The sequence below is a fragment of the Brassica rapa genome, chromosome A06 (assembly GCF_000309985.2).
Source record: "Brassica rapa cultivar Chiifu-401-42 chromosome A06, CAAS_Brap_v3.01, whole genome shotgun sequence".
Taxonomy (NCBI): domain Eukaryota; kingdom Viridiplantae; phylum Streptophyta; class Magnoliopsida; order Brassicales; family Brassicaceae; genus Brassica; species Brassica rapa.
This window is the reverse complement of record NC_024800.2, coordinates 8,376,257-8,399,991: the sequence shown is the minus strand read 5'-3', so window position 1 is coordinate 8,399,991 and position 23,735 is coordinate 8,376,257. Positions and strand designations below refer to the sequence as shown.

The 23,735-nt window shown below is 32.0% G+C and overlaps 2 protein-coding genes and 1 non-coding gene across 3 annotated transcripts; 1 reads left to right on the top strand and 2 right to left on the bottom strand.

Moving 5' to 3' along the window:
* Nucleotides 1-17: 17 nt before the first annotated feature.
* On the bottom strand, nucleotides 18-90 carry TRNAE-CUC. Its single transcript has one exon. It is a non-coding gene; the product is annotated as a tRNA-Glu (tRNA).
* A 150-nt stretch (nucleotides 91-240) lies between these two features.
* On the bottom strand, nucleotides 241-2,219 carry LOC103872800 (V-type proton ATPase subunit c2). The gene is made up of 3 exons (XM_009151240.3): nucleotides 1,452-2,219; nucleotides 1,085-1,370; nucleotides 241-613 (listed from the first exon to the last, which is right to left on the bottom strand). The coding sequence occupies exons 1-3, from the start codon at nucleotides 1,528-1,530 to the stop codon at nucleotides 481-483; spliced, it is 498 nt and encodes a 165-aa protein (XP_009149488.2). The 5' UTR covers nucleotides 1,531-2,219; the 3' UTR covers nucleotides 241-480.
* Nucleotides 2,220-12,782: 10,563 nt separating this feature from the next.
* LOC103872799 (aldehyde oxidase GLOX) lies at nucleotides 12,783-22,848 on the top strand. Its single transcript, XM_009151239.3, has 2 exons — nucleotides 12,783-13,012; nucleotides 20,137-22,848. Exon 2 carries the CDS (start codon nucleotides 20,331-20,333, stop codon nucleotides 21,978-21,980), a length of 1,650 nt encoding a protein of 549 aa, XP_009149487.2. The 5' UTR covers nucleotides 12,783-13,012; nucleotides 20,137-20,330; the 3' UTR covers nucleotides 21,981-22,848.
* The last annotated feature ends 887 nt before the right edge of the window (nucleotides 22,849-23,735 follow it).

Below are 23,735 nucleotides of genomic sequence, written 5' to 3'. Positions count from 1 at the left end.
GGAAATTATAAAAAAGCCTCCGTTGCCGGGACTCGAACCCGGGTCTCTCGGGTGAGAGCCGAGTATCCTGACCAGCTAGACTACAACGGATTTGTGAACATTCAGTGCGATGATGGTTAATTGACATTGGGAAAACATAACAAGCATACAACATTCCAACCTCATTAATTGATACACGAAAAGTTTAAATCCAAATAACATCGAATGGATTGAAAAGCTCAAATTTTGTTTGAAGTCGAATTAGACACAACAATATCAAGAACACTAACCAAAAATCACTGAATCATCTTATTTTATTACTTATGGATGTATTCAATATAGTGAGCAAATAAAATAAACATTTAGAACCAAATGCAACTGATTTTTTGCTTGTTATTCATGAGAAAATAAAAAAACTCGCAATGCCATGAGTATCGGAAGTGAAAACATATCTAAAAACATTACAAGGATTTAGCACATAAGAACAGAGACGTTCTGGTTTCACTCGGCTCTAGACTGACCAGCACGAGAAGAGAGGATGATACCAACGATAAGACCGTACAGCGCAAGTGCTTCAGCAAAGATGAGAATCAGAATCATTCCCACAAACAGCTTTGGTTGTTGTGCATTCGCTCTATAACACATCAGATAACAAAGTCAAACACATCTCTCTAAGTGGGCAACACATCGCAAGAATATGTATTGATGAGAAACATCCCGCATCGGATATATAAGAACTAATCTACTACTATATAAAGGGTTATGGCCAATCCACTAATTGCCAATTGGTTTTGAGTTGGAAGCCCATAATAAACCCGAATCTAACATGGTATCAGAGCGATAAAATCCTTTGACCTAATTTATTACAACTACTACAACTATACCGATGTTGGGCCCTCAGTGGATGTTATTCCCACATTGTCCACGCTTCAGACCTAGATGTCTGAGCGTGAGAGAGGGTATTGATGAGAAACATCCCACATCGGATATATAAGAACTAATCTACTACTATATAAAGGGTTATGGCCAATCCACTAATTGCCAATTGGTTTTGAGTTGGAAGCCCATAATAAACCCGAATCTAACAATATGTTTTGTCAATTACCTGACACCGGCGTCGCCGACGATGCCGATAGCCATACCGGCGGAGAGACCGGCGAGACCACAAGCTAAACCGGAAGAGAGATGAGCATAGCCATCGAAGAGATAGTAAGACTTGGCCTTTGGGTTGATTCCAGTACTGATGATGACAGCTATGATCAGACCGTAAATACCTAACACACCAGCCATAACCACCGGAACTATCGATTTCATTACAAGCTCTGGTCTCATCACACCCATCGACGCCACACCAACCCCGCTCTTAGCTGTCCCGTACGCTGCTCCCATACCTGGAAACAATTGGATCGGATCGGATGAGATCAAAACCGAATCATTGATTCAAAACAAGGAATTGGAGAATTTGAAGTTACAGGAGAAAACGAGAGCGGCGGCGGCGCCGAGGAATCCGAAGAAGGGAGCAGTTTCATCGCCGCTGAAACCTGAAGCCATCGCTCTTCGCGAATTTGTGCGTCTCCGGTGAGATCTGATCGCAAAGAGACAAAGCTGTTTGAAGATTTGGGAGAGACAAGGAAACCAAACTTATGTCAACAATGGTTTGATCGATTCAGTAATTGCTGGCGGTTAGTCGGCATGTGAAATTAAACCGGACTTAACTTAGAGGTTGATTGTTTGTAGTTTTTAGACTACTTTTTGGTTTTTGTTTTCTCAAAAACTATTTTTCCTCCAATCAAGTTTTAGCTTTTTATTTTTGTTTTTCTAAAAACCATTTCATTTGCCAATCAAGTTTTTCAACAAATAGATTTTCTAAAATTTAGAAAAACTTGTTTTTGAAAAGTTTAACCAATTTATGAAGAAAAACCAAAAACCAACTTTTATTAGCTTTTTTTTTAAAAAACGAATTTTTATATTTTTTTTGAAGAAACTACTATATTTTAATTAATTAATAATTAATAAATAATATTTTCATAAAAATAAAATTATCATACAATTTTTGTACTTTAGATATCATTTGAATAGTAATGTAAAATACTTTATTTTTGTTTCATATCTCTAAAATAAATTAATATATTTTATAAATAATATTAATTAATTTTTAAGATTAGTTACTAATTTCTATAAATAAAATAATTGAATATTTTTAATAATTATTAGTCACATTAAAAATAACTAGAAATTAGAAAACATAATATGTATAATTTATTCATACAATATATTGTATTAATCTTGAAAAAAAAAAAATAGCCATTCATTTTTAAGAAAATATAAATAATTTAAAAATGTATAATTATTTTCAAAATTTGAGAATTTTTTATTTTTGTATAATTTATAATATTTATATACGAAAAATTTCTAAGTAGTTTCAAACTTTAAAATAATTTTATTTTTGTGTAATTTTATTTATATTTTCTATAATATAATGTTTAATATAATAATTAAAATATGTTATTTTATTTTATTTTAAATAATAATCACAATATTTTGATAAATTTTAATTGTAAATCTAAATATTTATTGCTATTTTTTGTATTATTTTAAAGTAATGTATTAATTAAGTTTTGAAAAAAAAATGCAGAAAAACCATAAACCAAAATCAAAATCTAGAAACCAAAAACTAAAATCCAAAAGCTGAAAACCAAAAACCAAAATCTAAAAACAAAAATCTAAAATCTAAAAACCAAAAACTAAAATTAGAAACTATTGAAACAATCATCACCTTAGCTAAGCTAAGTAGCTAACCCACCTAAACCGAATCGTCCCCGATTTATTATTCGGTTATATAGAGTTTTGTTTGCCATTAACAAGTAACATCGTCCCTTATATATTAAAAGGCATGCATTGGCGCTTTAATAGAGCCCTTCAAAATTTATTTCGTAGGGATGCCTAGGGTTTTGGGCGACAAAATAGGCGATTGTCAGATCCAAAACTTTTGACGGCGTTTCACGACAAGACCATCGTAACTTTACCTCCTACGCAAGGAAGACTATACCACACTTCTTGCTAGGTTTTGTAAGGTTATAGCTGCTATAATATTCCGTGTTCTAACGTCCTGCTACGGGTTTTTTTACTCTCTCCAAGTAGTAGATCTATTGTTTTTCAAGTAACCTTACGTCTCTCTTTGAGAATCTCTAGCCGTGTGCTAAGCTGGTGGTGTTTGCCCTATTTTGAAACGATGAGTTCACAATCCAACCTAATCCGACGAGGGGGAAATCCTTCAGAGACAAGACGTCAGCTGGATCTAACGGAGGAGGATGAGGTCATCCGTATCCCAGCATGCGATCTGACTGCGGTGTCTGAACGCTTTAAAAGAACACTAATTGGTAGGGTTCTACACAGAGGAGGCAGAAGCGTTGAAGCGATGATTGCTCTTCTTCCGAGAGCCCGTATCTGGAATATGGAGGGGATAGCTCGTGGAGTTAATCTGGGTAACGGTCGTTTCCGTTTTGATTTTGATAAGGAGGAAGATCTTAACATGGTGTTAAACAAGAGGCCATGCCATTTCAACCACTGGATTTTTGCTCTGGAACGCTGGGAACCTTCAACAAGTGAAAACTTTCCCAACACGATACCTTTCTGGATCAAGATCACTGGGGTTCCAGTTCATTTCTGGAACGACGATACTTTCAGTGCAATTGCAAAAGCTCTGAGGAAGAAGATGGATATTGACGCAAAGAATGCCCGTATTCAAGTCTCCATTGATGCGGATAGACCTCTTAAGCTGGAGGCAAGGATTGAATTCCCTAATGGAGACTTTGGAAAAGTATACATGACGTATGAAGGTCTCAACCGGCACTGCTTTGTGTGTAAGCGTATCTCTCATGATATATACTCTTGCTTGGACTTGTCTTCAGAAGAGCGTGAACAGAATATAAAAGAATTCCGGGAGCTCAATGCAGCAGGAGCACAGTCTCTTTCTTACCAGGCTATGACTGGACCGGTAGGGAATTTCAGAAGCAATGTACCTACTAATAAGAGACCTCGGTCCCCCAATGGTGATGCTTCACAAAGATCACCAATGCGGGCGGGACTTCTTGGACAATCCAGAGGTGAAAAGCGACATAAGGAATCAGAAAGCTACTGGACTGCGAAAGCCAACTCGGGCCGTGAAGTTCCTCCACAGTTGATGGAGAGAAGAAGAATGGAAAGAGATGAGCGATACCCACACCATCAGGGAAAAACTACAGTGTGGAACCGATTGGAGGATCGGCTTGGTGGAAGGGACAGCAGAAAATCAACGGATTATAACTCCCGGCCAAACCAGACTTCGAGGGACCGCCAGGAACGCCAGAGAGGACGCGAGCCGTATAGACCAAGGGAGCGATATTACTCTCATCAGTCACAAGCCTCCCAACAAGCTTGGAGACCACGGGCTCAGAGAAACGAGGGTAAAAGCTGCAGCCCCTCTAGAACGGTTACCAATCCAAAATATCAAAATGCTCCTACTCCCGAGAAAGCTGACTCGCAACAAACCATATCAGGAGGGATCCAAGTGCGTAACGGTCTAGATGGACAAGGTTCAGGAGTTCTCGTGGTACACAAAAATGAGACTTCGGAAGAAAGACTAAGACGTCTCAAAGGAAAATCAATTATGTGTGAAGACCTATCGGCTAAATCTCCAAGCTCGGTCTCTCGACAGGCTCAGCATGCGATCCTTACTAGAGACAGAGGTACTGTTGTAATCAGGGAGGGAGGAATTCACTCGCCCCCACCTGCTCTCAGGTCTGCTCCACCTCCTCTAAGACTTAGGGATGAAACTGAGGAACCTAGTCTAGACCTAGATAATTTGATGAATTCGAAACACATAGATGATATGGTCCTGACTAGGGAGGAAGAAGCAGAGGTTGACAAGCTTGTAGATGAGTTGGGTGATGTAGACATGGATGAGGATATGGTACAAAACGATGATCTTCTGATTGACGAGCCTGGCTATGACGCGGAGATTATTGATGCTATATCACAACTGTCTCCAGCAAATGCTGTGAACGAAGAAATTGGTGCAACTGCAGGAATGGAGAAGGAACCACAACCCACCACCACGAACCAAATGAAGAACAAAAGTGCCGTCCCATCTAAGATACCGCACGCAGTCTCAGGCCAGAGTAGGGCGGGTGGTACAGGGGAGGAAAAAAAGAAAAATTACCAAAGCTCGGAACGGAAGGGCGCTCAAGCATCAAAGAAACTCAATGCGTTAAGAGGACGCCCATCCCCGAGGAAGAGAGGCTCGGGTAATGGAAAAAAACCTAGCTCTCTTGCTGTCCCTCGTAATGAGGTGTTTACATCTGCTAAAAGTACGATGTTGTCTTGTGTTTCAGGTTCGGTGGTGTCCCAGAAACCACCCAGTAAGAAGATATGAATACAATTTCCTGGAACTGTCAAGGGGCCGGAGCCTATTTGACCAAGCAACATCTCCGGGAGTTACATCGTTTTTTCGCACCTTCTTTTCTTTTTCTTTCTGAAACAAAAAACTCTCGTTCCTTTTTGCAAGATTTTCAAATTTCTTTTGGTTATAATAAATTGTTTACCGTGGAACCGGAAGGTCGAAGCGGTGGACTAGCACTTTTTTATATGGATTCTTATGATGTGTCAATTCTCTATTTTGATAAACGTGTGATTGATATTTCAGCTACTATAGAGGGACACAGAGTCTTTATGACATTTATTTATGGTGATCCGGTCGTTGAGTGCCGAGACTATGTTTGGGAAAGATTGACCCGTATGAGCTCTTCTAGAACTGGTGCATGGCTTATGAGTGGAGATTTTAATGAGATTATAGGCAACCATGCTAGCTGATTGTGGAATGGTTGAGCTCCCTTATAAGGGTAATCCGATGCCTTGGATGGGGTATAGAAGTACCGGTAAAGTCCAATGTCGTTTAGATCGCACTATAGGCAATGAAGAATGGCACCATTTGTTTTCCCACACCAATATGGAGTATCTTAAGCTATGGGGTTCTGAACATCGTCCTATTCTAACTCGAGTCCAATCAAGATCAATAAGACTGCGTAGAAGCTTTAATTTTGATAGACGATGGCTTGATAAAGACGGTCTAAAGGAAGCCATTGAAGCGGGCTGGGGACCAGAAGAAGCTAGGGGCAACCGTACTCTCCATGTCAAGTTAAGCGATGTGCGCCGGGCAATCTCTAGATGGAAAAGATCCAACCCATCCAATACGCAAAAAAAGATTGAGATCATCAAGGAGCAGCTAGAGAAAGCCCAGACCGATGACACTATCACATCTTGAATCTCAAATGGAATCTCTGTACAGCATTCTGGGAAGAGGAATTATACTGGAGACAGAAGAGCCGTGCTTTGTGGTTAAAAGATGGAGATAGGAATACGAAGTTCTTTCATGCTATCACTAAACAAAGGCGAGCCCGCAACCATATCACAAAACTGAAAAAATCGGGTGGTGGTTGGGCAGAAAGTGAAGAAAGCATCGAGAAGGTTGCAGCTGAATACTTTCAAAACCTTTTTACTTCCTTGGGGACAGGTGATTTTGAGGAAGCCCTTCGGTACATTACCATGAAAGTCACTCCATCCATGAATGAGGCATTAACATGTATCCCAACGGATGGAGAAATTAAGAAAGCCATCGACAATATTAACCCCGATAAGGCACCGGGCCCGGATGGCATGACAAGCCTGTTCTACCACCGGTTTTGGGAGGTTACGGCAAAAGAAATTATAGCAATGGTGAAAAACTTCTTTGACTCAAGTACTTTCGATCCACGGTTAAACCAGACAAACATTTGCCTTATTCCCAAGATAGAGAGGCCGTGTGATATGTCAGAATTCCGGCCCAGCAGTCTCTGCAATGTAAGCTATAAGATTATTTCAAAAATCTTATGCTCTCGGCTGAAAAAACTCCTCCCGAAGCTGATCCTGGAGACCCAATCCGCTTTTGTGGCGAAACGACTCATAACAGATAACATTCTGTTGGCACAAAAAGCTTTCCATGCTTTGCGTACTAATCCAATGTGCAAGGCAAAATTTGTGGCGATCAAGACAGACATGAGTAAAGCCTATGATCGGGTTGAATGGGATTTCCTTGAAGCACTTTTATTAAAAATGGGCTTTGCTGAGGCATGGGTCTCCTGGATACGGTGGTGTGTCTCCTCGGTCTCATATCAAATTCTGCTTAATGGTGAACCAAAAGGAAATATACAACCATCTCGAGGGTTACGCCAAGGAGATCCGTTGTCATCTTTTCTTTTTATTCTATTGACTAAAGCGCTCATCTCACAGCTGAGAGGTGCAGAGGAAGAGGGAAGGATAACTGGTTTAAAAATTGCCAGAGCTAGTCCAGCAGTATCACATCTCCTTTTCGCAGATGACAGTCTCTTTTTCTGTAAAGCCGATGTCCAGCAATGTACTGAGCTGATGAGAATCATTACTGTGTATGGAAGGGCTTCGGGGCAGCAATTAAATCCTGGAAAATCATCAATTTTGTGTGGCAGCAAAGTGGAGCAAGATATAAAAAGAGCTATTAAACAAACTTTAGGCATTAAAAAAGAAGGCGGCATGGGAATATATCTAGGGCTACCCGAAAAGATATGTGGATCTAAACGGCAAGTTTTTGCTTTCATCAGGGATCGGCTAAATGCTAGAATCAATTCCTGGTCAGCAAGACTTTTATCTAAAGGAGGTAAAGAAGTTCTTTTAAAATCAGTAGCCCAAGCCTTGCCTACGTACGTAATGTCTTGCTTTCTCCTACCAAAAGAGATACTAAACAAGCTCCAAGGTGCAATAGCGAAGTTTTGGTGGAGTACGAAAACTAATAATAGAGGTCTTCACTGGATAGCCTGGGAGAAAATCTGCCTGCCTTTTGATAAAGGGGGTTTAGGCTTCAGAGATCTCCACGATTTTAATCTGGCCTTATTAGCCAAGCAACTTTGGAGGCTCATGTACTCTCCAAATTCCTTACTCGCCCGCGTCTTAAAAGGAAGATATTTCAGGCACTCTAATCCTATGGAGGTCAAATCGTCAAACTCCCCATCTACGGATGGAGAAGTATTCTTGCTGCACAAAACCTGCTCCGCGAAGGACTAAGGAAGACAATAGGATCAGGATGTAACACACATGTATGGCTAGACTCGTGGATCCAAACATCTCCAGCAAGAGCGGCCTTAGACGCTGGCGTGTATCGTGATAAGGATCTACTAGTTAGTCATCTAATTGATGAGACGTCTAAACAGTGGAGAACTGATATACTTGAGGCGCTGATAGACCCAGGAGACATTCCGTTGATACGAAGCTTACGTCCCAGTTATGTTGGAAAAGAAGATGGCATCTGTTGGAGCTTTACGAAATCAGGTCTTTATACCGTCGAATCGGGGTATGAGCTAGCTTCGCATTTAAAGAGAAAAGAATATGCAACAGGCTTCAGAACCGAGTACGAACTCCCTCAAGGCTATGATATGGAAGTTGAAGACAACCCGCAAGATCAAGCACTTTTTATGGCAAGCTCTGTCCGATTGTCTTGCAACCTGCAGCCAGCTTGTAGATAGACACTGTGGGACGGAGCGCCTTTGCCCAAGATGCGTTTCTGAAGAGGAAACAATTAACCATTGTTTGTTCCTATGCCCACCCGCACTCCAGAACTGGGCCCTATCGGATATCCCGTCATCTCCGGGATCTTTCCCGAGTGAATCTTTAGTGGAAAACTTTGATTTCTTACTCCTCCGAGCAAAGAACCTGAGAACTCCTACCAACGCGCTGGCTCGATTTCCATGGATCATGTGGTTCATATGGAAAGCACGGAATGATAAAGTTTTCAATGGTAAGGATATACTTCCTCCGGACACGGTCAGCCATGCAACTAGAGGAGAAGAAGAATGGCGAGTGGCACAAATATTACCATCACTTAAAGCACCAACGACAGCAGTAAACAAAGAAGTCTCGAACGTCTCACCACTCCCTCGATGCCAAGTGGATGCATCTTGGGTGAGAAATTCAAGCTTCTTTGGAGGTGGTTTCGTTTTTGATTTCGAACTAGGGTCTCATACCTATGGTTCTGTTGGGATGAATCAGGTTTCATCTCCACTTCATGCGGAGTTTAATATCTTGCTTTGTGCAATGAGAAACTCCTTGCAAATGGGTTATACTTCAATGTCCTTTGAATCGGACTGTCTTCAGCTTGTAAAGCTGATAACCGAAAAAGAAGAATGGCCAAGCTTGGTTTCAGAATGGAATGAATTCAGCTTTTTAGTTTCTGAGTTTAATGCTTTTTTTCTATTTCCTTTATAGCTCGTACTCGTAATGTAAGAGCCGATCTCCTTGCTAAAGGAGCGCGTCTCCAAAACTCTATTTTATCCCATGTAAACTCTTTGATTCCGACGTGGTTAGCCTCACAAGCTAACATTTTCGTCTTGAATTAATAAAACATGGTGGTTGTCGTAAAAAAAAAAAAAATAAAACCCCTTAAAATTTTGTTTCCTATTTTGATTAATAGCTACAGTAAATGTTTTATATTGTTGATACTCTCATGTTTCACGTTAATTTTTGAGCTTTGATAACATAGCTTTGTAGCCGATCACAACTGTCCTTCTCTTAGATAAAATAGCTTCGTAGAGATCTTTTAGAGTAGATGAAAATGAAAATATGGTGACTGTGCAAAAATCCAAATGAACTCGATGCTCAACTCTGTCAACATTTATAATAAAACAAAATTTAAAAATTAAAATAACACTTAATATGAAACTGAGGAAATATCAATGTTGTATGCATTATTATAAAATACAAGGGTTGATGTAAATACCAAAAAAATAATTTATGCATACTGGAATTAACTGCATTAAAAATAAAATAAAAATGTTTACTAATAAAAATTGTTATGAACATCATAGACTTAATCATGAAATTTGACTTTACATCTCTAGAACGAATACAGAGCATGGCCATTGGTGTCAACCTCACTAAATTATTTCATAGTTACAAACATTAGTAATTTATCATAATTCTATTTTTAGATAAATTTTAAATCAGATAAAAATGATGAACTAATCAGTAATTGACTGACACATGTTAGAAAGTATCTAACTTTTGTTTGTTGGATATCTATGCACCGAACTCCACTCTTCTTCTTTCCACACTTTTTTCATTCTCTCCATCTTTTCATTTATTTCTTTCCACACTTTTTTCATCTCTCCCCATCTTTTCATTTATTTCACTTATATTTAATGTCTAGATACTTTCGTAGATACCTATGTTACATGGAAACGGAAATCAGTACGTGGAAACGGAAGCGTATGAAAGCGTAAAAGTGAGATTTAAAAAAAAAATAGGAAACATGTACGTGTTGAAAGCGTATATCTATATATATATATTAAAATATAAGATTTTAAAAAAATTAGGACTAAGAATTATGTAATATAAATTTAAAATAAAGTATTTATTCATTTATAATAATTTTGAAATGATTTCGTATTAAAACTGTGAAGATACACATAAATTAAGTTTAAAAGAAATTATTATATTAATTATTTTTAATACTTCATAAATAACCTCAATAGATAAATATAATTTATAGTATTAGTTTTAATATTTATATATTTATATTCTCTACATTCATTACTATTAAAATTTGGATTTTGTATAAATTAAAAACTATGATTATATTTTTTTATTGATATATGACTTTGTATTTTTTTTAAAGAACAGAAGTGTGATTCAAAAATGAAATCATAATCTTCCAACGTGTTTTTAAAGAGAATATTTTAGAAACGTTTTGGAATCGAGATTCCGTAAGCTTCCACAGAGTTCCAATTTCGATTCCGGTTCAGAAGCGGGAAGCGGACGTCCGGCGAAACTTCCATGCAACGTAGGTAGATACTACCAATTAGGGGTGGGCACAAAGCGGATATCCGGAATTTTAAGGATGTCCGTGATCTGATTCGCTGCACCCGAATATGAATTTTTCGATTCAATTCGATCAGTAACTTTTCAGATATTCGGTGTTTCGAATATCCAGAAAAAAACCGGATAATTTAACGGATATCTGATTCGATCCGTAAAAATAATTATTTTTTTTAAAGAGAAAAATATGATAAATTAATAATATTTCATTACAAATTTCTAAAAGCTACATACTTTTAAAAAAATAATAACTAAATAATTAATTTAGTGAATACCAATATTATAAAACTTCTAAGAGATATAAAATTACATATATAATTTTATGTATAATTTTATATACATGTATGTAAAATGTATATCACAAATCGGATCGGATATCCATTTTTTTTTAATATTAGTAATTGTGATTTGCTTCGTCTTTGACAGATGTTGAATTTTAGTATTTGCTTTGATTCTTGAAGTTACGAGTATTTGGATTTTTTGGATCGAATCGAAACGAATAACAGATCGAATCAAATTTTACGGATATTTTGTCCACCCGTACTAGTACAATAAGGTTGCTCAGTTGCATGAATCATAAAAAAAATTCCTTTTGTTTATGTTTTTGCATTGTTATTTATCAGAAAACTTGGGGCGACCAAAATGATTAACATGCAACGAACCAGGTTAAATAACATCTGGGAGGGCTAAAACCGTAACGCCCTTTGACTTGTATAATCTATAGTTGCATGTTTGATGTTAATACAGCATCGCCATCATTAATTGGTCCTTGTCCACCGAATTAATAAATTAATACCACTATTCGCAAATAATGGTAGTTACATTTTAAATCATTCGAGGTTAATGTAACGTCAAAATAATATAAAATGTTAATTCAACGATTATCATATATATATATATATATATATATATATATATATATATATATATGTGATTTAGAATTATCTGAAAAAAACATTTGACATCCGATCAAACAAAATAGGGAATTAAAAACATCGACGTTGACGTTATAGAAGAAGCTATAAACTTTTTTTTTTTTTTGAGAAAGAGAAGCTATAAACTTGTGCGAAGAAGTTATCATAAGACACAGATTTTACAAATATAACTAAATGGGTTTTTGTTAACAAATAATTAAAACGAAATATGTGCATGAATCTTTTGCTAAAAATTGAACTTGCGGTTGTTTGCCATTTTAACGTTGTTCTGTCATTTATAACAAGAAAAATAGCGACGCGCGACCAAAAAAAAAAATTTACATGCAACGAACCACAAGAAATATAAGTAAAACGTAACGGACTCTCTTAAACATTTTGTGCTGACTTCAAAGTAACGAACTCTTGTATAATTTATAGCTGTACGTTTGATGTCAACACATCTCTATCATTACTTCGTCCTTGATATTCTCCCGAACTAATTAACTCAATTAATCGATAACTATGAATCAAATCCCTCGAGCATAATGTAAATTCAATAATATAAAATGTTCCTTCCACGAAAACTCATAAGTGATTATAAGCATTTACAAACAAAAAGACATGCATGCTTTTACCAAAAAAAAAAAGGTATATGCATGCAACCATGCTCTATAAAATATTTTATGAAATCAAAAGATAAAAATGCAGAATGATAATAATTTCTTTTTGGCCTTTGTGCCGTTATAAAATATGATGGCAAAAAAAGAATTTTCTTTTTGGTGTTCCAGGTCATCCGAACCGTAAGGATCCGACTAATCTCAGAAACCATGTACAAGAGTTGGTTGCTTAATCCCTTCCGGAAATCGAACTTCCATAGAACTAGTGGAAAACACCGTCGGTAGAATGATGATATCAACTAAATGGTTTATATGTTTGTGAACAAAAAAAAATGGTTTATATGTTTGTTTCCACAACTCTATTGATGGCTAGAGACATATCAAAACATATACAGTGGTCCTTTCTTAAATTAGTTGTTTTAAAATTGTAGTATAGTACATAAATCGGCACTACGATATGGTCAAATACTTTCTTAAATTAGCTAAATGTTTCTTGTTGCTTGTTAAGATAAATTTTAAAAGATGCAGAAAAGGATGTGACAATACAAAATACTTCAAGAAAAGCAAAAACAAAAAGATTACGAAATCCTTACTAATAAAAGGGACCTTTTGAAGCTCCATAGAGCGTCCACATCAGCAAAAAAAACTTCTCCCGAAAGATGACACGTGGCATAAAATATAGTTTTACATTTTAATATTACTAATTTTCGAAAATTATAAATAATATGTAAACATACAGCATAAAAAAATGGAAAAACTACATTAAACATATGTAAGACTACCATTTTTCACTAAAAAAAAGACATCTTATCTCCATAATGTAACATTACTATTTTGTAAAAAAAACATTATATATAATTTTGAAAATAATAAATAATATGTAAACATACAACATAAAAAAAGGAAATACTACATTAAACATATGTAATCCTTACTAATAAAAGGGACCTTTTGAAGCTCCATAGAGCGTCCACATCAGCAAAAAAAACTTCTCCCGAAAGATGACACGTGGCATAAAATATAGTTTTACATTTTAATATTACTAATTTTCGAAAATTATAAATAATATGTAAACATACAGCATAAAAAAATGGAAAAACTACATTAAACATATGTAAGACTACCATTTTTCACTAAAAAAAAGACATCTTATCTCCATAATGTAACATTACTATTTTGTAAAAAAAACATTATATATAATTTTGAAAATAATAAATAATATGTAAACATACAACATAAAAAAAGGAAATACTACATTAAACATATGTAAGATCCTTACTAATAAAAGGGACCTTTTGAGGCTCCATAGAGCGTCCACATCAGCAAAAAAAACTTCTCCCGAAAGATGACACGTGGCATAAAATATAGTTTTACATTTTAATATTACTAATTTTCGAAAATTATAAATAATATGTAAACATACAGCATAAAAAAAATAGAAAAACTACATTAAACATATGTAAGACTACCATTTTTCACTAAAAAAAAGACATCTTATCTCCATAATGTAACATTACTATTTTGTAAAAAAACATTATATATAATTTTGAAAATAATAAATAATATGTAAACATACAACATAAAAAAGGAAATACTACATTAAACATATGTAAGATTACCATTTTATATTTAAAAATAACAATAATATGTAAACATACAACATGAAAAAAATGGAAAAACTACATTAAACATATGTAAAATTACTATTTTTTACTAAAAAAAAACAGTTTATCTCCATAATGTAACATAACCATTTTATAAAAAAAAGAAAAAAAAACATAAATATAACTATTTGACTATTTGTCCAAATTATTCTTTAAAACATTGTCGTTTTACATTAAAAATGAAAAAATACATTAATATTTAAACATCTATCTTGAAATATAAAAAATAGATATTAATAAAATATAAAGTATAAGAAAGAGAAATACACAATATATAGAAAAATAAATAATAAGTAAATATTATAAATATATAAATATACGAATTATATATACAATAATAAGTAAATGCAAAATTTTAAAAAAATGGAAAGAGTACATTAAATATTAAACATCTATCTTAAAATGTAAAATACAGATATGAAGTAAATAGAAAGTATAAGAAAAAGAAATACACAACTTAAAAACAATGGAAAAAATTATATTAAGATTTAAACATCTATCTTAAAATATAAAATATAGATATTACGCAAATAGAAAGTATAAGAAAAAGAAATACACAATTTAAAAAAATAGAAAAAGTACATTAGTATTTAAACATCTATCTTAAAATGTAAATCTATCTTTGAGGCTCCATAGACGTCCACATCAGCAAAAAAAACTTCTCCCGAAAGATGACACGTGGCATAAAATATAGTTTTACATTTTAATATTACTAATTTTCGAAAATTATAAATAATATGTAAACATACAACATAAAAAAATAGAAAAACTACATTAAACATATGTAAGACTACCATTTTTCACTAAAAAAAAGATATCTTATCTCCATAATGTAACATTACTATTTTGTAAAAAAAAACATTATATATAATTTTGAAAATAATAAATAATATGTAAACATACAACATAAAAAAGGAAATACTACATTAAACATATGTAAGATTACCATTTTATATTTAAAAATAACAATAATATGTAAACATACAACATGAAAAAAATGGAAAAACTACATTAAACATATGTAAAATTACTATTTTTTACTAAAAAAAAACAGTTTATCTCCATAATGTAACATAACCATTTTATAAAAAAAAGAAAAAAAAACATAAATATAACTATTTGACTATTTGTCCAAATTCTTCTTTAAAACATTGTCGTTTTACGTTAAAAATGAAAAAATACATTAATATTTAAACATCTATCTTAAAATATAAAAAATAGATATTAATAAAATATAAAGTATAAGAAAGAGAAATACACAATATATAGAAAAATAAATAATAAGTAAATATTATAAATATATAAATATACGAATTATATATACAATAATAAGTAAATGCAAAATTTTTAAAAAATGGAAAGTGTACATTAAATATTAAACATCTATCTTAAAATGTAAAATACAGATATGAAGTAAATAGAAAGTATAAGAAAAAGAAATACACAACTTAAAAACAATGGAAAAAATTATATTAAGATTTAAACATCTATCTTAAAATATAAAATATAGATATTACGCAAATAGAAAGTATAAGAAAAAGAAATACACAATTTAAAAAAATAGAAAAAGTACATTAGTATTTAAACATCTATCTTAAAATGTAAATCTATCTTTGAGGCTCCATAGACGTCCACATCAGCAAAAAAAACTTCTCCCGAAAGATGACACGTGGCATAAAATATAGTTTTACATTTTAATATTACTAATTTTCGAAAATTATAAATAATATGTAAACATACAGCATAAAAAAAATAGAAAAACTACATTAAACATATGTAAGACTACCATTTTTCACTAAAAAAAAGACATCTTATCTCCATAATGTAACATTACTATTTTGTAAAAAAAACATTATATATAATTTTGAAAATAATAAATAATATGTAAACATACAACATAAAAAAAGGAAATACTACATTAAACATATGTAAGATTACCATTTTATATTTAAAAATAACAATAATATGTAAACATACAACATGAAAAAAATGGAAAAACTACATTAAACATATGTAAAATTACTATTTTTTACTAAAAAAAAACAGTTTATCTCCATAATGTAACATAACCATTTTATAAAAAAAAAGAAAAAAAAACATAAATATAACTATTTGACTATTTGTCCAAATTCTTCTTTAAAACATTGTCGTTTTACATTAAAAATGAAAAAATACATTAATATTTAAACATCTATCTTAAAATATAAAAAATAGATATTAATAAAATATAAAGTATAAGAAAGAGAAATACACAATATATAGAAAAATAAATAATAAGTAAATATTATAAATATATAAATATACGAATTATATATACAATAATAAGTAAATGCAAAATTTTAAAAAAATGGAAAGAGTACATTAAATATTAAACATCTATCTTAAAATGTAAAATACAGATATGAAGTAAATAGAAAGTATAAGAAAAAGAAATACACAACTTAAAAACAATGGAAAAAATTATATTAAGATTTAAACATCTATCTTAAAATATAAAATATAGATATTACGCAAATAGAAAGTATAAGAAAAAGAAATACACAATTTAAAAAAATAGAAAAAGTACATTAGTATTTAAACATCTATCTTAAAATGTAAATCTATCTTTGAGGCTCCATAGAGCGTCCACATCAGGAAAAAAAACTTCTCCCGAAAGATGACACGTGGCATAAAATATAGTTTTACATTTTAATATTACTAATTTTCGAAAATTATAAATAATATGTAAACATACAGCATAAAAAAAATAGAAAAACTACATTAAACATATGTAAGACTACCATTTTTCACTAAAAAAAGACATCTTATCTCCATAATGTAACATTACTATTTTGTAAAAAAAACATTATATATAATTTTGAAAATAATAAATAATATGTAAACATACAACATAAAAAAAGGAAATACTACATTAAACATATGTAAGATTACCATTTTATATTTAAAAATAACAATAATATGTAAACATACAGCATGAAAAAAATGGAAAAACTACATTAAACATATGTAAAATTACTATTTTTTACTAAAAAAAAACAGTTTATCTCCATAATGTAACATAACCATTTTATAAAAAAAAGAAAAAAAAAACATAAATATAACTATTTGACTATTTGTCCAAATTCTTCTTTAAAACATTGCCGTTTTACATTAAAAATGAAAAAATACATTAATATTTAAACATCTATCTTAAAATATAAAAAATAGATATTAATAAAATATAAAGTATAAGAAAGAGAAATACACAATATATAGAAAAATAAATAATAAGTAAATATTATAAATATATAAATATACGAATTATATATACAATAATAAGTAAATGCAAAATTTTAAAAAAATGGAAAGAGTACATTAAATATTAAACATCTATCTTAAAATGTAAAATACAGATATGAAGTAAATAGAAAGTATAAGAAAAAGAAATACACAACTTAAAAACAATGGAAAAAATTATATTAAGATTTAAACATCTATCTTAAAATATAAAATATAGATATTACGCAAATAGAAAGTATAAGAAAAAGAAATACACAATTTAAAAAAATAGAAAAAGTACATTAGTATTTAAACATCTATCTTAAAATGTAAATCTATCTTAAAATATAAAATTATTAGTAAATAGAAAGTATAAGAAATAGAAATACACAATATAAATAAAAATTAAATATATAATATAAGTAAATACCCAATTTAAAAATGGAACATTACATTAAGATTTAAAAATATATCTTAAAATTTAAAATATAGATATTACGTAAATAGAAAGTATAACAAATAGAAATATACAATTTAAAAAAAATGGAAAACGTACATTAAGATTTAAACATCTATCTTAAAAAGTAAAATAGAGATATTAAGTAAATAAAAAGTACAAGAAATGAAAATACATATACAGGAAAATATATAATAAGTAAATATGTAAATCTATAATATATGAATTATATATATAATAATAAGTAAATACACAATTTTTTTAAAAAAATGGAAAAAGTTCATTAAGCATTAAACATCTATCTTAAAATATTAAATATATAATATAAGTAAATACACAATTTAAAAAAAGGAAAAAGTACATTAAGATTTAAATATCTATTTTAAAATATAAAATATAGATATTACGTAAATAAAAAATATAAGAAATGGAAATAAACATTTTAAAAAAATGGAAAAGTACATTAAGATTTAAACATCTATCTTAAAGGTACATATATCTTAAAATGGTAGTAAGTTATATAAAAATGAAAATACCACATTAAACAAAAAAAATTAAAATGTACTCCCTCCGTTTCAAAATAGATAATGTTTTAGAGAGTTTTTGATGTTTCAAAATAGACGATGTTTTCATATTTCAAGGTATCTTTTAACTTTATCAAAAACTGTGTAACCAATTATATTTTGTAGTATGTTTTGTGATTGGTTGAATAATTTTTAATTTATATTTTAGTGATACCTTTTAGATAAAAAACAAGTGTTTTAATATTTGTGTCCCAACCTAAAACTTCATGTATTTTGAAACAGAGGGAGTCAAGAAAGTCCATACAAAACTCATTATTCCATCAACATCAACCTCATACTATCAAGGAAAACTTCAAAGCACTCGAGCAAAAAAATGGTTCCACCATCAACTATTGTCGTCCCAAAAACCTTTAATGACTTTGAAGGAGATTTTTTATAACAACGAACTTTTTGTTAGGTGGATTCATTGTTGGGAAACCCGCAACTTCCAAAAGCCAAACTTATTCATGGGAATTGAATTGCTTTTCATAGACTCAAAGGTATTCTTACAAATTTAAATTAATCTAATCCATCATTTTATTGTTAATATTCATACTAACTATTTCATGATCAAACTATTACAGTTAATAACCATTCAAGCATTTATCCCAAAACACTTCCTTCCACGCCGAATCAGGTATTGGTTCATGTTGGTTTAGTATTGTTTTTGGTTTATTAACACGTTTAGGATGGTCCTATTGTAAATATAATTTAAGTTGGTTTAGCATATATTATGCTTAAAATAACTTAAATTAAATAATAGTAATATTATGCTTAAAATATAATTTTAAAGAGTTTTCAAATATAGTTTATATAACATTATAGGTGATGAATTTAATTATTAAATTTGTTTATTACTTAAAACTAAGTTATTTTAAAAACATACTGAGTTATAAATATCAATGATGGATTGGTGAGTATAACATGAAGACAAAAATATAAATATTTTATTTTCAAGATAAGAAATTCAGCTTTTACTCAGTTACTCAATATATAATATCTTAAATTATTTTTTTAAAAATATACATAATTTATATATATAGATTAATCTTCTAAACTTAAACTATTATATTATATATGAATAATGTTTTTAAATAAAAATAATTTCTGATTTAAAAAAAAAAAATTAAAAACAACAAATGGTTATTTTCAAATAATGGATATAATTTACATTATACTATCATTTAACAAGTATTAGATACGTTTTGATATATCATTATTTTCTATTTCCAGAAAACAATAAATTGTTAAACATCAATATCATCTAGGTTAAGTATACGGACAACACAAATTCAAACATCACAAAAAATATTTACATAAACATTATAATACAATAATTTAATCAGAAAATATAATTAAAAAAGAATAGTTATATACTTAATATCTGAAAATCAAAGATATTTTTGCTAAAATTGTACTTACCTGGCCAAGGAGATCGACCATCTTTTTACGGATCGATTGATTGTTGAGCATGTGGTCGATCCGAAAATACTCAACAGTTTAATTTAATATCTAAAACATTTTTGTTAACACTCAACAGATAGTTTTGCTAAATATGATAACTAGATAGCCAACAAAATTACAAAAAATATTTAAATAGTAAAAAATATGTTAATTTAACGTGTTAAAATTTAAAAATAAGTTTTAATTATGACATGCATCTTAACATTTATATAAATATATATATCATAACCTAAATATAAATAATTTAACAACTTAAATTAGAAAAAAATAAAAATACCCGGGCGTAGCCCGGGTTAATCCCTAGTCTCACTATAATAATACATTGGACTTTTCTCTTCTTTTTTTTGGAACTAACAAATAATAATACAATTGTCATCTTAAAAATAAATACATAGAATAACGTTTAATAATGTCCCAACGTGCACTATATAAACGAACAACCACGATACATTTACATCACAACACACATAACAACAACAAAAACACACAAATAAACCAAAATGGCAGCACGAGCCACAACGTTCTATGCTCTCTTACTAATTACCTCACTCCAACTCCTCCTAACATGCCACGTGTCATTCGCCGCCGGAGGAAGATGGAAACTCCTCCTCCCCAACGTCGGAATCTCAGCGATGCACATGCAGCTCCTCCGCAACGACCGTGTCGTAATGTTCGACCGAACCAACTTCGGCCCATCGAACATCTCTCTCCCCAACGGTAACTGCCGTAACAACCCACAGGACCCTGTTTCCAAAATCGACTGCACAGCTCACTCCATCGAATACGACGTCGCATCAAACACCATCCGTCCCTTAACCGTACAATCCAACACATGGTGCTCATCCGGTTCGGTTAGACCAGACGGTGTTCTCGTCCAAACCGGTGGAGACCGAGACGGCGAGTTAAAAGCAAGAATCTTCACTCCTTGTAATAACAAAAAATGCGACTGGATCGAGATTAACAACGGGTTAACAAAGAGAAGATGGTACTCTTCTAATCATATTCTCCCCGACGGTAAACAAATAGTCATTGGAGGCCAAGGACAATTCAACTACGAGTTCTTCCCCAAAACGACATCTCCTAACGTTATCGCGTTACCGTTTTTGGCCGAGACTAATGATAGAGGAGAAGAGAATAATCTTTATCCTTACGTTTTTCTCAACAACGACGGTAATTTATTTATATTCGCCAATAACCGTGCGATATTACTAGACTATATTAAAAACACGGTGGTGAAAACTTATCCGGCGATCCCCGGTGGTGATCCGAGGAGCTACCCGAGCACCGGCTCAGCAGTGTTATTACCGTTAAAGAATCTTGAAGCGGTTAAAATAGACGCGGAGGTTCTGGTGTGTGGAGGTGCACCTAAAGGATCGTACCTCCTCGCTTTCAGAAGGAAAACATTCGTGAAAGCGCTTGACACGTGTGCGAGGATCAAGATTAACGACGAGAATCCTCAATGGACGGTGGAGAAGATGCCACGTGCTAGAGTTATGGGAGACATGACGCTTTTGCCTAATGGAGATGTTTTGATTATCAACGGTGGTGCTTCTGGCTCAGCTGCATGGGAGCTTGGTCGTGAACCGGTTCTCGTACCGGATGTGTACCATCCCGAGAATCCGGTTAACTCTAGATTTGAGTCTCTTAACCCGACTACAATACCGAGAATGTATCACTCCACGGCGGTTCTTCTCCGTGACGGGAGAGTTCTCGTTGGAGGAAGCAATCCTCACGCGTTCTATAACTTCACCAATGTGCTTTTCCCGACCGAGCTAAGCTTGGAGGCTTTCTCTCCGGCATACCTAGAACCGGAGTTTGCGAAATTTCGTCCAAAGATTCAGTCTCCTAAATCGCAAGTAATGATTACGTATAGGATGGACTTGAAGCTGAAGTTTAAGGTCGCAGGGGAAGTCAAGGGTCCGGTTAAAGTAACGATGGTGTTTCCATCGTTCACAACGCATTCATTTTCTATGAATCAAAGGCTTTTGGTTTTGGATAACGTTACGTTTAAAAGATCTGGTAAATCGACGAACTATGAGGTTCAAGTGAAGACTCCGAGATCGGTGAATATAGCACCGCCTGGTTATTATATGATGTTTGTGGTGAATCAAAACATACCAAGCGAAGGTATTTGGGTAAGGCTACAATAATTCAAATATAAAAAGGATGCCTCATTAATTATTTGAAGACTTGTAAAGTTTTATTTGGATGAATTATTGTATTTGATTATTGACAAACAATTTAAATGAATTGTATTTGGAGACAATGTGTTGAATACCTCCAATTAAGATCCAAATTAGCTGAATGCCCATAATTATGAATAATCTAAAAAAGAGTAACCTTTTGACACTGTACGGACGAAAATGCCCTCATGTTTTATCGAAAACAAGTAACTCTAGATCTATCAGCTAAATATTTACATAGCAGGTAACAATCTACATACCAACTAACATATCAGCTAATAATTTTAGTATCATCTAACAATCTATGTATCAAACAAATGTATCGACTAACAAATCATATATCAGTTAATAAATTTATTAACAATTAATTATTTATCTATCAAATAGCTCCAAATCTATTTGTAACAGCTAACACTCCATGTATCGATTAATAATCTATTAAAATCTAAATAATAGCAGGTAAGTAATAAAATACCTACTAACGTATATATTATCTAAAAGTTGATTGTGAGTCGAAATTGGAAACATTGGAATTGGGGTGAGATAATAAGATTAACATTATGGGTGTCAAAAGAATCAGAATAAAAAAATAAATATTTGTGTTGAATTAGAAAATGATTTGAAGAATCTGTACGAGAGATAAAGTGATTATTAGAACACATAAAAAAGGAGAAGAGAGAGATATAAATAAGGGTATTATAGTCATAAAAATATCAAAAAGAAACAAAAGTATATGACAAATTATATGGGCTTCTGGGGATATCCACACCAATTTCTCTTGTATTTGTTGTGTATGACAATCAATTAATTGGAAACTCAGTCCATTTTCATGTCTGATTATGGTTAGCAAAATATCTTGTCGGTGCATATCATAATCTCATTGACGTGTATGAGATTTCAGTTGTGCATGAATGAAATCGAAGAAGTACGTAGGCTAAATAGGAACATGTTGATAAGTACTGCTTAATTAACTTCGTATCGATTAAATGTAAACACGTTCTTAATTTATTATATACAAAAAACGAAGTCCTTCGCTAGATAAGAAAACGACATGGCAGTGAATGGTTAAATAAAGAGGTTGGCTAATTGTTGGAGAGGAAATCGATTTTAGTCAACAACAAAGATAAATGAGGAGGAATGGCTGAGAAATTTCTTTATATTGAAGTATCAGTACAAAGGCAGTAGGGGATTAACAAAGAAAAATTATGTAGCAGACGAATACTATTGCCAGTTTACAGTTGTTCTTCTTCCTTTTTTCTTAATCATTCAATGTATATTTATTGAACTAGGCTTTTTTTCTTGAAGAGTAGGTGTTGACATATTCAAAACAAGAGTGGCTTGCTCAAATGAGTTTATTGATCAAACATATAGAAAGGGAAGTAGCTTGTAAGTGAGTTTTATTGAGCAAGATAATAATGATAGCTTAGACTGTCATCGATATACAAGAAATTTAGATTGATTCATAAACGGGAAAGGGTGGCTGCTCAAGCTGCAGCCAGAGTTTATGTCATCATCGACATTACACAAATATATATATATATATATAAGAGAACACTCTTGTAAGAAACCATATATAATACATAGGCTAACTGGCTTGTCTATGACAATCGTTTGGCATGTGTTTCCTATCATTATTCTAGTCCCCTAATTAGCCTAGAGGTTTGTTTGCTGTAGGTCATCATTGTTTTTTATCCATGTTTGATATATAGAAGTTGCTGGAGG

Excerpts from the sequence above, each read along its gene's own strand:
- LOC103872799 (XM_009151239.3), top strand. The coding sequence starts at position 20,331 with ATGGCAGCACGAGCCACAACGTTCTATGCTCTCTTACTAATTACCTCA.
- LOC103872800 (XM_009151240.3), bottom strand. The coding sequence starts at position 1,530 with ATGGCTTCAGGTTTCAGCGGCGATGAAACTGCTCCCTTCTTCGGATTC. Across the intron at positions 1,371-1,451 it reads CGCCGCTCTCGTTTTCTCCT|GTATGGGAGCAGCGTACGGG; the intron begins GTAACTTCAAAT and ends AATTGTTTCCAG. Across the intron at positions 614-1,084 it reads GTCGGCGACGCCGGTGTCAG|AGCGAATGCACAACAACCAA; the intron begins GTAATTGACAAA and ends GATGTGTTATAG.